The 15,985-nt window shown below is 34.1% G+C and overlaps 5 protein-coding genes and 1 non-coding gene across 6 annotated transcripts; 2 read left to right on the top strand and 4 right to left on the bottom strand.

The window, feature by feature from the left end:
• Nucleotides 1–1,972: 1,972 nt before the first annotated feature.
• Nucleotides 1,973–2,482, bottom strand: COX4 (cytochrome c oxidase subunit IV; the record flags this gene model as incomplete). Its single annotated transcript, XM_003668497.1, has 1 exon — nucleotides 1,973–2,482. One exon carries the CDS (start codon nucleotides 2,480–2,482, stop codon nucleotides 1,973–1,975), a length of 510 nt encoding a protein of 169 aa, XP_003668545.1.
• Nucleotides 2,483–5,398: 2,916 nt separating this feature from the next.
• On the bottom strand, nucleotides 5,399–7,171 carry TPN1 (Tpn1p; the record flags this gene model as incomplete). The annotated part of the gene is made up of 1 exon (XM_003668496.1): nucleotides 5,399–7,171. The coding sequence occupies one exon, from the start codon at nucleotides 7,169–7,171 to the stop codon at nucleotides 5,399–5,401; it is 1,773 nt and encodes a 590-aa protein (XP_003668544.1).
• Nucleotides 7,172–7,688: 517 nt separating this feature from the next.
• NDAI0B02650 (plasma-membrane proton-efflux P-type ATPase) lies at nucleotides 7,689–10,478 on the bottom strand (the record flags this gene model as incomplete). The annotated part of the gene is made up of 1 exon (XM_003668495.1): nucleotides 7,689–10,478. One exon carries the CDS (start codon nucleotides 10,476–10,478, stop codon nucleotides 7,689–7,691), a length of 2,790 nt encoding a protein of 929 aa, XP_003668543.1.
• Nucleotides 10,479–12,221: 1,743 nt separating this feature from the next.
• Nucleotides 12,222–12,293, top strand: NDAI0Btrna14E. Its single transcript has one exon. It is a non-coding gene; the product is annotated as a tRNA-Glu (tRNA).
• A 470-nt stretch (nucleotides 12,294–12,763) lies between these two features.
• Nucleotides 12,764–13,765, bottom strand: DSC2 (Dsc2p; the record flags this gene model as incomplete). Its single annotated transcript, XM_003668494.1, has 1 exon — nucleotides 12,764–13,765. The coding sequence occupies one exon, from the start codon at nucleotides 13,763–13,765 to the stop codon at nucleotides 12,764–12,766; it is 1,002 nt and encodes a 333-aa protein (XP_003668542.1).
• Nucleotides 13,766–14,102: 337 nt separating this feature from the next.
• PEX8 (Pex8p) lies at nucleotides 14,103–15,947 on the top strand (the record flags this gene model as incomplete). The annotated part of the gene is made up of 1 exon (XM_003668493.1): nucleotides 14,103–15,947. The coding sequence occupies one exon, from the start codon at nucleotides 14,103–14,105 to the stop codon at nucleotides 15,945–15,947; it is 1,845 nt and encodes a 614-aa protein (XP_003668541.1).
• Between the last annotated feature and the right edge of the window lie 38 nt (nucleotides 15,948–15,985).

The following is a 15,985-nucleotide window of genomic DNA, read 5'->3' as shown; positions in this document are numbered from 1 at the left end:
TTTGTGTATTCATTAATCTCCCATGAATGAAAATCAAGGGTTTTCTCTAAAACTAGTGTTTTTTACGCATTCTTCTTTCAGAATTTAAATAGTGCGGCTATTTGTATAGTGATCCCCTGCGGAGGGTAACACACAGACAGACAGAGTTTGTTTGGAACAAACAAACTTCAAGAAGGATTACAATTAGATGAGTCGATGAGTTGATGACGTTGTATTTTAAATTGAATTGAATTGGTTTGGGTTGGTTTGGTTTGGTCCGGTCTGGTCTGGTCTGGTTAAGGAGCAAGATATTATCGACATTGATGGTTGGTACTACATTGCATCTATGGTTGTTACGTACGTACGTATGTAATATACGGTTGTTTTTGCTATTGATAACACAGATTTTTTCTTTTTTGGAAGCTAAGCTAAATCATTAATTTTTTTTTAATGAAAATACTCATTATAATATTATTATTTATAAAGCTTTCTTAGCAGCATCAGCTGGAGAAACCTTGTTTTCTCTGTTGAATCTTGGTCTTTGAGGAGGAGCTCTGTTCTTTCTGTTTTCTCTAGATCTGACTCTAACAATTCTAGCATGAATAGCACAAGAAACACAGTAGTGTAACTTGTTGTAAGTCTTTGGTAAAGCGTATTCAGCGTAAACAGAAGCTTCAGATAAATCTCTGACAGCAGCAGCTTCAACAATGTTTCTGATAGCCATTCTCTTAATAGCCTTATCCTTTGGAACACACTTGGAACAGTTAACACATCTAACTGGGTTAACGTGACCTCTACCCTTCTTGTTTCTACCGTTGGAAGCTCTCTTCTTTGGCATTTTGACTAACTGTTGTAAAAAGTAAAATACAATAAAATCACATTATTTTATTCATTGTTAGTAAAAAAAATATCCTCTATAATATAGCGACTTATAAGAGTGCTGTGTTCGTCATACGTATGAAAAAAATGAACCGTATTTTATACCTCTTTGATTTCCATGTTCCTATTATCCTCTCATAACTTTTATATCTATTAAATCCGTAAGCTTTTCCCTTCCTTTTTCTATTAGATTCTGACATGTAGTGACTTATTTTTGCTAGAAACTCTTCCATGATCAACACTATTTTCATCTTATGTCATCTTTTCTATGCTCAACAGTAAATATCGGGATCTTTTTTCCATTATATCTCACATCACATTTCCATAACAAATAATCGAAACACAAAGATGGGGGTATACAACATACTGATTAAAGACTATGGTTTCTTTTCCAAAAGGTTCTATATCCCAAAAATGTCTTTAAGATAGGCGTGTTTTATTTACTGTAGTTAACTACACAATCAATACACAGTATAATTTCTGGGGTCTTCAGTCTTACCAGCCCGCTAAGGTTGCCATCAACTATGGAATAAGGATTTCAGCTTGAGAATGAGCCTAGATTATGGGAACTCATACTGGGAGTTAGGCTCTCCTCGTAAGACCTAGAAAGAGGAGCCAGAACGAGAGAGATTAAAGTTTACAGTATGGGCCCGCGGCCGAGATGGGAAACGCTGCCCTCGCGTTGTTTAAATTTGGGAACCCGTCATGTATTTTCTAATGGATGTAAAAGAAGTCTAAAACCATATGACTGGGTTTATCTAATAATAAAATGAAAATGTACAGGTGTAAAGTTTCAAACGTTTGACTGCGAAAATTAAATGGGAATATAAACAGTTGGCCTGCTTTTTGCGCTACGAACAACCATCACGTAAAGTATACCCATGTACGTACATAGATTAGGTGATCAAGATGGTTAAAAGAATTTTTTTTTTGTAATTGAATAAATAAGATATATATATAATACTAAAATGGCGCATAGAAGCACCCAATTTTGCTCTAAGACATTTTTTTCCTTCTTTGTATGGTAATTCTAAGTTTGATCTTAGGTAAAATATAAACACAAGGATGGTAAAAAAACAAAATAAAAATAATCACATCGAGACCTTCACGTTTTCTAATGAGAGTGGTCTGGATCTGGGACACCAACTGGGTTTAGTTTATAAACAGAACCACATTCCCAGCATCTAGCAACTTTTTCAACAGTTGGTTTCAACCACATAATAGTATGAGATCCAGCTGGTGAACCAGTACACCCAACATATCTATAATCATCATAAGAATTAATGATGATTGGATCTTTCATAGTACCCTTTCTAGAAGCATCCAATGGTTTCGTATCGAAAAATTCTATACCTTCTAATTTACCTAACAATTCCAATCTCTCTAAACCTGTAGCTTGTTCAACATCACTTGGAACAGTACCTTCTTTGGCACCAACACCAATTAAAGTTTCAGGTCCATTAACTTCAGCTAAACTACTTGCGGTCTTCCCCGTTGTTATTTGAGAATCTGTCTTTGTTGTTGTTGTTGTCTTGGGAGCTTGTTGGAATATGACCCTAGATAAAGATAACGATCTAGTTGCGGGCCTTATAATTCTTCTACTAGATTGACGTAATGCAAACATTCTTTTTCGTTATATATATTTCTTGTTTGAACAAGTGATATCGTGAAATGATATAAATTGTGTTAGTCAGTGAAGAAATTCCAATTGGTAAGATTTCAAATTCATTAATAAGGAAGAAATACTGCTATATAACATAAGTTTATGCTAGAAATATGGACTTGATAATGAATGGATATAGTCTTTAAATCCATGGTTGTATCCTAGTTATTGGCTGTTATAGCATTAGCAATCCTAATCGACAGCGTTGTTGCCCTCTAATTTCTCCATTCTCCCTTATTCTCGAACTAGAGTTTTTCATTACATACTTTTTATCGTAATTCTTGATTTCTTAATTGTGTAAGTTTTCAAAATACTTTCAAATAAGCCAATTTTAAACTGAACTAAACTAATGGCTAAAAAAATACAAAAGTGGGAACTATTCACAACAAGTTCCTTATATGAAATATTTCCCCCAGAAGAGATACAATATAGTTATCACCGTTAAACAAAACAAAAACAAAACAATATTTTTCCACCTAACGAATTGCGCGCGACAAAGTGGGAATCTCCGGACTTGATTGGTTAACAAGTGAAGCCATTGAATGAATACAAAAGGTTTCATAATTAACAATACTAATGAAATACATACTAATCATAAAATACTTTAAATTATATTTACCACTTTAAACTGTTTCTTAAATGATCAAAACAATCTTTCCTTTTTTTTCGTATTTTTTTTAGTTTGGAACGGCACTTCTTGTAATCAGAAGATATAGAAAAGAAACTATTTTTTATTGTTACATGTCAGATTCGTAACAATACCTGGATATCTCCACGGATATTGTCTCTTTTTTGTTAATAATTGTTGTAATTTTTTAGATTATATATACATACCACGAAAGTTTACCTCGGAAAAATTACGTTTATCTCTCTTTGAAGGTCATTCAATCAGAACTAGTCCGCTGCAACAACTCAGGATACATACTACTAAATAAGCACCGAATTCATTTCTTATTCATAAAAAAGTATTCTAACATTAAAACATTAATCATAAGCGTAACTTATAGAGTATATATTTTTTGCTTTGCGGTATAGACTGTATATGTGCAAATAATATCCAAACAATAGGAGAGATATAGTGCACGTTGCATAGGTTGCCCAAGACGGGTCCTTTTTAATGGCTTATAAGTATCTCTAAGAGCAAGCATTTACATTCGACAGTGCAAGGCCACTTCTTTACAAACCTTGCATGGGAATGCTGATGACCTGTTCAGTTTACTTATGGATGAAGATGAAGTTACTTCCATAGAGTAAATCTATCGAAGAGAAAACCTTGCTTTTGCTGGCCCTTCTGATCTAGAGTGTTGTGTCCAAATCCCTCCCTGATATTGTGACAGTTATGAACAAGCGGAGAATTTAACCTTCCTAGAAAGAAGGCTGTTGTTGATAGTTTATTATTGAAAATGACTCTAATTTTTGAGGAAGAACTGGGGTGGATAATTCGGTTTGACTTCGTAAGATCCCATTACTGTTTCAAGTAACAACATTTATAGCCCAAATACCCCTTATAATGCAATGTGGTAGAGTTAAATTAATAATAAATATTATAGAAGATTTGTAAGACTCTCCTTTAATACGTAAATACATAATGAAGTGCACGCATGGTAAAGCAACGTATTCACTAGTAGCTAACCGTTAAGTAATCAGTAAGCATAACAACATGAAGCACAACAGTGGCAGTCAAGATTATACTGATAACTCCCATGTAGAACAACAGAGAGACCTCTCATGGCTCTAGTGTCACATTGGTACCATTACAATAGTCTTTTACACCTCCTTATACAGTTAGTTAGTCACTGGTTTTATATTTTGGGACGGAAATTCATTGAAGACCCGTACAATTTTGCAAGTTATAAACACCGACGCGATATACTTCACTAGAAAAAAAACTCCGAAACAAAAGAAATGGCGTTGCGCGTAGCGATGAGCAACCCTTCGAAATAATGGAAGCTTTTAAGTGTCCATAAATTTGAAAAATCATACAAAATTACCAGGAATTCCTCTTCCATATCAAAATGTAATAGAAAAATTTCTTTAAACTTTATCTACTCTCTTTCATTTTCACCTTCTTGATGTGAAAACAACAACAAGTTTTAATATTGACAAATCTATTGCTTAACCTTTCCATCAATTTGCAAAAATGTTCATTTGGCTTAAGAACACTGTCAACTGTGAAGAATTGGAAGAAGACTTTACAAAACAGCCACTCTCAGAAAAATCAAACTATCCACCCGAAGTTGAGAGAGATGAGTATTGGTACATGGGTCCAAAAAAACCAGGTGTATTTAAAACTGTCTTTGAAGGTGATGAGGAAATTACATTATTTGACTACCCGATAGTACCTGCCCCATTTTTCCCTTTACCACAACAACAAGTGAAAAAAGTCCCATTAACTGCAGAACAAAGATGGCAACTTACAAGAGAAAAGTTTACAGAGAAGAAGAAAAATTTCAGAGATAGGTTACCAGAATGTACTAAGAAAGTAATTTTTCTCACCATTTTGATGCTACTAGTCATAGCTTACTACCTTTGGTGGGGTCTTTGTACATAAAATTTGTATTTTCTAAGGGGAGGGTAGGAGCAAAAAACCTAAGATAAAATTAAATAATCACAATATATAAAAATATAAAAATATCATCAATAACTCTTTCAAGACTCTTCTTTTATTATTTTAAGTATGCTCTTACTGTCTCATAAGTCCAATTCTCAAGGAAATCAAAAGATATACCTGGTAAGGTAAAAACAATTTCTATCACTGTTAAGTTAAATAAGGATTGATTAATAAGGATATATAAAAAATAGAAAGAAATGAATGTCTAAAAGATGTGATATACATAGTTTCTGAATATAAAGTGCTTTTGAAGTAATAATTCACAATTAACGCCCATATCTACGTAACTCCCAATATCTTAAGGGAGGATAAACAACGCCTGAAAATCCCATGCTTAGCCACATGGCAATATCCCCTCCAAACTCACCGAATTTAGCTGCTACAGGCCCGATCCAGTAAGCTTGGGCCATACCAATGACAACACCTGCAATACCTACGATAAACGACAAAGTTGCTGCATATCCATGTGTTAGTACTTCAGCATCATCCCACTTATCCCAATTATATCTATTTTTAGTGGAAATATGTTTTCTTTTAAGAGCGTGGATATTAGTTATCACTTCTCTTTTCTCGATGACTTGAGAAGAGTTATTAACCATAATACCAGATGATTGACTAACGTGAGGATCTTCACTATCTTCGATATCCGTTACACTTGAGCTATCGGTTTTCTTATAATCTGGAAATTCCTTTGTGTATAGATGTAAGAAATACCTTCTAAAGATTTCGTTCTCTTCTAATAGTAAAATGAAATACATACTAATCCAATAACCAATCATAGGTAAAAAATTACCCAAGATAGTACTGAAGTGATCACGACCAACAAGTGCACAAACTAAATACACTACAGTACAACAAATGGACCAAAACCAACGAGGAACCTTGGCTGCACGAACACTTGATAGTTGGACAGAGAAGGCAGCTGAATAAGTATTAATAATATTATTCGATACTAAACTTAAGATTAGTACAACGACACAAAATTTACCGAATCCATTCCAACGTTTAAAACCAGAATGTAGAAGACCACCCATACCATACTTCTTATACGAATCGTCCCATGGTTCATATGTTGCGGCTACCGTAGCTAAGCAGACACCTAATGTACCTACGAATAGGGTTGGTACGGCAGTACCGAAGAATGTCAACACAAAGACTTGGAACTTCAATGTGTCTTCTGGGAACAAAATGTAATAATCAGCAGTAATTGACCCCCAGGTGGCTGTAATACTGTAACAAAGGGAAAAGAAACTTAACCAGTTCCCCTTTAAGGTATCTTTATTTAATGTGGCGTTTTGAAAATCACTTAGCATATGGTACTTGTCGCTTGATGATATATATAATAGTGTGAAACAAGTCAACACCGGAATAGATAGAAATGTCTCCACTCTCAACACTTGTTTGATACCAAATACGGCTACCAAAAATGAACAAGCCGTAACAATGACAATCCCCACCCATGATGGCACTTTGTCGTTAGAAATAGAAGCCAACATTTCACCACCAACCACTGAATTGACAACAGACCAACCCATAACACCAATAATGGCAACTAACGCGACAAATTTAACAAACCACCATCCAAAAAGGTATCTTGCGGTGACCATTTGTCTACAACCTGACTGTGGACCCATAATAGAACAATAGGCAGCCACGAGACAGCCAATGACCATTGAAATCATCCCTGAACACATGGTTTGTTTAAATGTCAATTCAAATAGTAATGGTCCTAAAAGAAATGAAGACATGGAGGAAAGAGATCCTGTCGCACTAAGCCAATAGCCTGCTACATGTAAAAATTGTTTGGTTTTAGTTCCACGTTCATATGGTGATATACGATCTATACCTGTAGTCTCTACTCCAAGCCCATCTATTTTATCAGATAAGAGTTTAACTTTATTGAATGCATGCTCAAGGTAGGAGTTATCATTTCTATTGTTACTACTATTATTATCATCTTCTTCTTCAAAACTATCACATGGCTGATCTATTCCGGAGAATCTTATCTCTTTTGTAATCTCGAGTTGCTTTTCAATCATGATTGTTGGAGTTTTCTTGTTTACTCCTCTATTTAAAGAATATTATTGCGGAGTAATAGGTTATCTTTAATATAATACAAGCAGTAATAACCGAAACAGTTTATATATTAGTGGTTTCTGTGTTGCTGACTCATTAAAACGACATCCTTTTCATCTTTAAATATCTGAACATCTGTATAAGTTCCTAATGTCAAAACGTCCTTATCGCACCCAAAATGTTCAACGGCGCTGTCAGCTTATGTAGGAAAAAAAAGAAGTCAGAGTTTCTAATGGTTTCCTTCTATTTTAAATGATGATCATCACCTATCGCAAACCACATTTCAACAAATCATATGTAAAGTTACGTACTTTCGAAATAGAAATACTTTCAGAAATATTTTATTATATTATAGTCTTTTTTTTTAGAGTTTTTTTTTACGTACTATTACCATATTATTTATTATTAAAAACCCTTTGGTAGAACAACTAAAAGAATAAGAAAAGATAACAACTATGTAATAAGGCAAAAAAGTTGGGTCTATACCTCTTTTTCGTGTTGAGTGGATACTCTTTGCATTGCAGATAAGAAATCTTCGATCGATCTCTTTGATTTAGGAACTTCGTGCAATGGTTTTCTATTCATCAATCTATCGAACATGACTGATGTTGACATTAGATAGTAGGCTCCTCCCAACACACAAAAGACACCTAACGACCAAACCCAAACTCGAACAATCGTAACAATATCATTCCAATTCTGAGACCACCAACCAAATAATGCAAACATTGTAGCTATAATATCAACTGCAAAGACAGCTCCAGCTAATTGCCATGATGGAATCGAAGACCAAAATGGACCTACTGCTCTTGTAATGAAAATTAACCAATTTTCAGTCAATGATATTTCTAAAAACATAACACCATCAATGGAACCAAAATTTTGAATAATACCACCTCTTGGTAAGAACATCGTAGTCAATGAAATCCAAGATCCAATAGCTAAAATGATACCGAGAACGACAGACATACCCCATAATCTTGGTAAGTTCCATTTGACAGGACTCTGTGAAAATGGTGCATTATCGTAAGCAATAGCTAAAGTTGCCACATCTGCGAAAATGGCTATGAAAACAATCAATTCAATAGTTAAAAATCTATTCAAAATGGCAATCCATAAACCGAAAAAGATTTCTAAATGGATGGATAATGCAATACGATAAACCACGTATGCGTACATTCTGTGGAAAATTTGTCTTGAAGTCTTTAAAGCGTCAATAATAGCAGATAAACCAGGAGCCAAAAATACGATATCTGCAGCTGATCTTGCCGCATCAGTAGCACCTTCAACGGCAATACCAGTATCTGCCTTCTTTAAAGATGGTGCATCATTAACACCATCACCTGTCATTGCCACTAAGTAACCTCTATTTTGCAAAATTTCGACAACTCTATACTTATGTTGAGGGAAAACTTCTGCGAAACCATCTGCGTTTTCTACGAAATCTGCCAATTCTGAACCTGGCATGTCACCACCATCACCTAAACCTAATTTTTCAGCATTATAAATGTTTGTACCTAATCCTAATTGTCTACAAGTTTCTTTGGCAATACCCACGGCATCACCAGTAAGCATCTTAACTCTTAATCCTAAAGTTCTTGCTTCTGCAACTGTTTGAGCTGTATCATTTCTTGGAGGATCCATACATGGCATAACACCCATGATTTCCCAATGACCTTCACCCCTTTTTCTTGCCACTCCCAATGCACGGAATCCTCTTGATGCTAATTCTGCTACTTTGTTTTCATAATTCTCATGAATTTCTTCAGGAATTGGATGATCTTGTTCCACTGTTTTCAATACAAATAATGGTGCACCTTTAACACACACGATAGTCTCACCTTCCTCTGTTTCAACGACAGCAGTGACTTTCTTTGACACAGGATCAAACGGATAAAATTCTAATACTTTATATTTTGATAAAGCGTTCTTAGCTTCTGGGTAATCTGCCAATGATTTCAAAAAAGCTTTATCAATAGCATCCAACCCTTTTTTCTTTCTTGATGCAGCAAGACATGCTGTCAACATCAAATCACTAGCAGAAACACCTTCAACAGTATATGGTTCATGTAATGATAGTTTATTTTTAGTTAAAGTCCCTGTTTTATCTGAACAAAGGATTTCGACACCTGCTAGGGATTCAATTGCGGATAATTTCTGAACAATGGCTTGTTTCTTGGCTAAATACGCAGCACCAACTGCCATAGTTGTGGTCACCACTGCAGGCAAACCAACTGGAACACCAACAATTGTGATACCTAAAGTGAATCTTAGTATTGTAACAATACCATCTGTTCTGTAGAATGACGCTGTCCAAACCACTAATAATGTAATAATGACTAGGACTAGTAATATAATACCGATCCCATTTAATACTTCAGTGAAATGACCTTGTCCACCAGAAGCTTTGTTAACTAGGGAAGCGGCTCTCCCAACGAATGTATTATCACCAGTAGCAACAACAATCATAAAGGCATTACCTCTCTTAACTGTAGAAGAAGAAAATGTTTGATCACCATAATGTTTATCAACAGCCAATGATTCACCAGTGATAGCAGATTGGTCAATTTGAACAAAAGTATCTTCAGTTACAATACGTCCATCTGCAGGAATAATTGTACCATCATCCAATTGTAAAATATCACCGGGGACAACTTCATTTGCAGGAATCTCTACTAAATTACCGTCTCTAATTACAGTAGCTGTATTTGCCAAAGTTTTCTTTAATTCAGCAACAATAGAACCTGCTTGGAATTCTTGAATGAATCCAACAGATGCATTTAACAATAACAACCCACAGATAACCCCGAAATCGACCCAATCAGACAAACCGGCAGCCAATATAGCGGCAGCTTCCATGACGAATTGAATTGGACCCACGAAAAACATCAAGAATTTGACAATTAAATTTTCAGATTCTTCACTCATTTGATTAAGACCATATTTCTTCCTTCTTTTCAAAACTTCATCACTAGTTAGACCGATTTCAGGATTTGTTTGTAACATGGCTTCAGGGATTGGTCTTGCCTCACCTGCTGCTACACGTTCATTTTCTTCTGCTTCTTCATCATACTGACCTTCATTATCTGATTGTAATTCATCGATTAAAGCATCGATATCTTCTTCTTCTTCTTCTTCTTCGTCGCTATTAACTGGAGGTTTTTCGTTTTTGATTTCTTTCTTAACCTGTGTAGTTTGAGAAACGGGATGGTTGGGCTTTTGTTGGAGAGGTATATCTTCCTTCTCCACTGTACCGTCATTTACAGACATAGCCAATGAAAAAATAATTAACTAATTAAGTGGTTGGACAGATGTGTTCTTTTTTGGTAATTGTCAAATCTTCTTATGTCAAAGTTCAATCAACAAAATAGTTTTTTGGATGAACTTGATCTTCAAGGTTGCACTTCTTCGGCTATTAAAAATATCAAAGAAGATATGAATAATTTAAGTTATATACTCAGATTCACAGCTGTCTGAGAGGGGGAGAGAGAAAAAAATATTCAAGATATCATATTTTCTGAATCGGATACGGTTCATCGAGTTCTCCCTACCATGAAAAGATTTTATGTACATCATACATAAAATACATCCCTAATCATTGGGCCGATTCATACCAACTCCTTTAAAACAAACGATAGACGGATTGGGTACATGGGTTTCTTGTATTGAATTGGTTGATTCGCCTCCTCCACCGCATTAGTTACGTAAAAACGTAATGTAATTTGACACCACTGTAACAGTATATATTTTATTCAACGTATATATTCTCCAAATGTCAGATATTTTTCACTTTTTCCGCAAATTCTCCGATCACTGTAACGTCCTGAGATATTTTTAACGTCTAGAGGACGTTAGAGGAGCAGGGAAACAGGGCAAGGGGGGGTGCTCCCCTAAATGGGCCTTCCAACAGCCGTACGCCCAGACATATATTTTGTGTGTGAGGCACCGGTGTTTGCCCATTATCTTCCCATTGTCTCTATTGTTTATTGTCTAACAGCTCCCCCCTTACCAGAAGAACCAACATTCTCACCCATTAACACCTCTTGGCAGGGTTGTAGATTGTCCGATAGAGAAGGGACATCTATAGGGACCTATCTATATATTTGTTTTCTGCCCTATTGTCATCATCATTTGATAGGGAAACGGGCGTCAGTATAATATATATTGTGCAATCTAGATTAATTGAACTTCAAATTGAAGCTCACATTAGAAATAGAACTACTACACGAAGCAAAGGTATTTGCTTCATGTCAGTGAATTTGTGGGGCTGCAACGAGTGCTGTCCTATACTGCTCCAATTTTTAATCGACAGGCTGTTGTTTGAAGCTAACAACAACAGCATTTGGAATGCATTTTGGTGGTGTGTGTGTAGAAGAGTAGTACGTAGGAATATGTTGGAATTTGTTATGTAGTAGATCCTGCCATATATTTTATATCTTTATACGATGTCGTTTATTCTGATAAGTTTCATTAGTGAGGGATCTTTCTCTTCTAATTAGTTTTCTATAACCCGCGTACAAAAATTTGGAGTGTTTTCTCAGCATCAACTCAAAGGACTTCGAGAAGGAATTACAAACTATATATTATGCGTTTATGATAGCAACAAAAATTGGAAGAATCGAAACAAAATAATACAGTAAGTTACAGTGGGCAACAAAAGACTAAAATACCAGTAGCTTTATAAGGCAACGAAACAACAAGCACAAGTACCATTCAAAATAAGTATTAAAAACGTGTCAGAGGGGGAAAAGGAACTAGCTAATGAGGAAGGATAGTATAGTAAAGAGGAAAAACATATAGGTAACCACTTGTGAATTGTAAAGAAAAAAAATATTTAAGAAAGAATATAAAAGGACCAAAAATTGAAATGGAACTGGAATTGGACGGATTTATGTTCGTTATACCTATTTGTTTTCGCAAGATACTATTTTACAGATAAAGGAGAGAGCAGAAGCATACGTTTAAAAGTAGTTATTAGTGATCCCAAAAAATATTATTTTTCGTAGATTAGTATCCGATATAGTGTAACGGCTATCACATCACGCTTTCACCGTGGAGACCGGGGTTCGACTCCCCGTATCGGAGTAATAAATTTAAAACCGTTTATTTTTTTCCATATTTTAACTTCAACGAGTTGAATGTAAACTATTATATTGTTTAAGGAAACCTCTGATGAGGTTTACTATTTTGACACCAACCTATCTTCGAAAGAACAGTCTAATAGCTCTTGTTTTATTTCTTAACTCATATAAAAATCGTTTTATTTCCAATCGTATCTTAAATTCTAAGAAATATAATTATTTAGATATTAGATTCTTATGGTACGAGGCAAAATGCTCTAGATTATTCTATACAATTTCTAAATAGACATACAATAACAAATGAATGGTGTTTGTTATGTTTCTTTTGAGACGTACCCTTTTTTTTTTTTTTATCTTCGTTAAATACAGATTAGTTTCTAATAGTTATATATATATAACGATAAAAAATAATGTATAATTAATGTATGCAATATATATTTTCAAGCACTCCAGAGATATATCATTAAAACTCCTCTATCTCCTAAATGTGTCTAAAAACTGTACTCCCAATGGTCTAACAGGTTCATCAGCTGCATTTTCTTCCTCAGTAGTTTGGGTAGTTCCTTGAGTTTGTAAGGGATTCGAAATATTAATACCAATACCATTGTTACTACTTCCATTGTTATTATTATTGTTATTATTAGCATGACTATTACCATTATGGAGTAATGTATTCACTGACGTCGTAGAGGAGAATTGTTGTCCATTGTTATAAGTATTACTGCTCATAATTATGCCAACGGTAGGATCGACATTATTAGTACCACTGGTATATTGTACAGATTTGTATTCATTGAAATATCTCCAGATATAAGGTAGTCTCCATTTGTTCAAACCTGGTAATAAGTGCTTATCAACAAATACTCCACATAACCAGGATACGAATCCACAAATTATTCCAACAAAATCTTGGTTTAGAATTAAAATAAAGATTAACGTGTTCAAGAAGAAGTGATCATTCAATTCCCATTTCATTTGTTTATTATGATCTTTTGACTTGGAAAAAATTGGTTTAGTTAAAAGTATTTCGAATTGGTAAATTTGGGGCGTGTATTGTTTATAAAAATGGAATAAGGATAAAAGTAGAGGCAATGAACCACTAGGAAATCTATTCCAAATGTTCCATGGTAAGAAAGCATTGAATATTAAATTGGAACATGATATTATCAGTGTAGTATAAAGAAACAATAAAGTTATGACACTGAAATACTTATAAGATCCCATTAGTCGTTCAAGATGTCTGAATTGGTACCATATCAGTATTGACAAAACCACGTTTGATTCATTTATTGATGCAAGTTGGAAAGTAAGAAGTCTATAATATTGGTGGTACTCAGAGATGAAGGGATCATATCGTGTAATAAAAAGGTATTTATAACCTCCAATGGCTGCCAATAAGGGGATTGCTCCTGTACATATCATGGCTAATTTGGTGACAGGATATTGGAATAAACCAGTAGGACCTTCTAATGACATTTTTCCTTGAATTCTATATTGTTAATAATGTAATAAATAAATTGATTTAACTCCTTGTGTAAATTCCCTTGTATAATGGAGAGCTCTTGTTCATCAAATCTAATGTCATGGTTAAACTTAACTACAAAAAAACGTTTCAAAAAGTTTCTTATAGAAGAATTCCGGGCTATTGAGGGAAACTACAAATTTACCTCAATATTATGTTATAAAGAAGAGAAATGCATTGGCGAAAATAGAAACTAAAATTATAGCATAAAATTTAGCATTGGTCTTTATCTCGTCGAATAAGATTACAACATTTTATTGTATTCTTTTTTATTCGTCTAGGCCACACATAATGAATAATAATAATAGAATTGATCCAATATCGCATTTAATCACATTACTCCGATCCCATTCAGGAACAATACCGATTGAGACATTGCCTGCCATTTTAAATAATGCCATATACTATATACCAAGAGCTCGTTCCAAAGAAAATTTACAATACTTAGTATCTTCCTTTTTCCAATCAGAATTATGGCATCAATTGAAGGATCCCATGGAATTACAAAGAGCTACACAATCAATATTTCAATGGAAACTAGAAATTTCTGAACCGATCATTAATTTAAACGACTTTTTTTACGTTTGGAACCATTCTATTATCAATTGTAATAAATGGGATATTATAAAATTAAGTATTTTGAGTGGTATTATCAGTACTAATGAAACGTTCCTTCAATTACAAAAGCAATATTTTTTAGATGACTCAGGAAGGGTTCAAGAAATGTATACCACATGGAAACAAAAATATTTCTTACCTATATGGTGCCAATCGATTCATCAATGGAATTATAAACCTAATGACAAATCCAAGTCGCCTGAATTAGATGACTTGGTTTTAATATATTCAGCAAGCCAACTCGATGACAGTAATATGGAATTTTTAATGAAGAATAATATTCCATGGAATTTTATCGTTGAATCTTGTATGAAATTATCGATACAATATATTACCAAGGGTAATCTGAGGGACAAACGAAACCAGAATGATAAAATGTTACAACTAAATTTAAATCAAGTAGCTAAAACTTTAATGACTGGAATACCAAGGTGTGATATTAGGACAGTTTCAAAAGTATTAAATAATTATACTAGTGTTTGTTTTGACGTTTGTACTAAGGAAGTGAATCATGGTAATTCTGAAATAAAATATGCGGATGAGTATTATTCGAACATATTCATTTTCATATTGCTAACTTTGAAAAGTTGTTTACAACGCAGTAATAAATATGGAATGATTCCAGAATTATGGTATAACCAAATAATATTGTGCCTTTTCTATCTCAATTTCATTGCATTGGATTTTGGTACAGTAGGTTTCCAATTGTACGATTACGTGTATGATGTGACAGTCACTGGTATCAAGATGACTAGTAATATTCAATTCAAAAATAATGGAATGAGTTATTATGAAGATATAATAAATAATCTAAAGGGCAATATTTGGTTAAACGATAACGGGTTTGCAAACAAGATAAATAAGTCGAAGATGACTTTTTTTCTAATATTTTTACAAAAAACCTTACCTGGCCTCGATGGTATCACAGGAACCTTTTATAATGAAACGATTACTCCATTAGAATATCTGTGCTTTGAGGAAAATAATAAAGATGAGACTATTCGAGATCTACTGCATGGTGTGATATTATCAGTATTTGATAATATAAGATTCGTCTCTGGTACAGGCCTACTTATTTGGCAAGCTGACCATCTCTTACGATATATCAACCTTTGTTATGATCAGTACCATAATAAGAATAATCTATCGGAAAAACAATTACTGATAATTATCCAAACTTTAGGGCCTAAATCAGTTTTCTTAAGAACGTTTAATCGAGATTTAACTGGGGAACTGTTACATCTTACTTATTTGAGGGTTATAAATTGCTCTCCCAATGAAGTAGAACAACAGAAGACTTTCATTAAATGCATAATTTTCCTTTTATCGTTCACGGATGATCGATATATGTGTGACTGGCTAGATAATATCCGTGAACTAATATTGAAGACAAAACTTGACAAGAAACAGTATAATGAGTTGTTACATCTGCTATGGAATGTCATATCTGATATTAAGTCAGGTACAGCCATTAAATGGTGGTATATGCACAAAGAGTCATTGAGAAGTAAGTTATAATAATAATATGAACGATTTCTACTACACAAAATACCCTT

The sequence above is a fragment of the Naumovozyma dairenensis genome, chromosome 2, assembly GCF_000227115.2.
Source record: "Naumovozyma dairenensis CBS 421 chromosome 2, complete genome".
Taxonomy (NCBI): domain Eukaryota; kingdom Fungi; phylum Ascomycota; class Saccharomycetes; order Saccharomycetales; family Saccharomycetaceae; genus Naumovozyma; species Naumovozyma dairenensis.
Note: the sequence above shows the minus strand (reverse complement) of the source record. Positions and strands in the feature narration are given on the sequence as shown.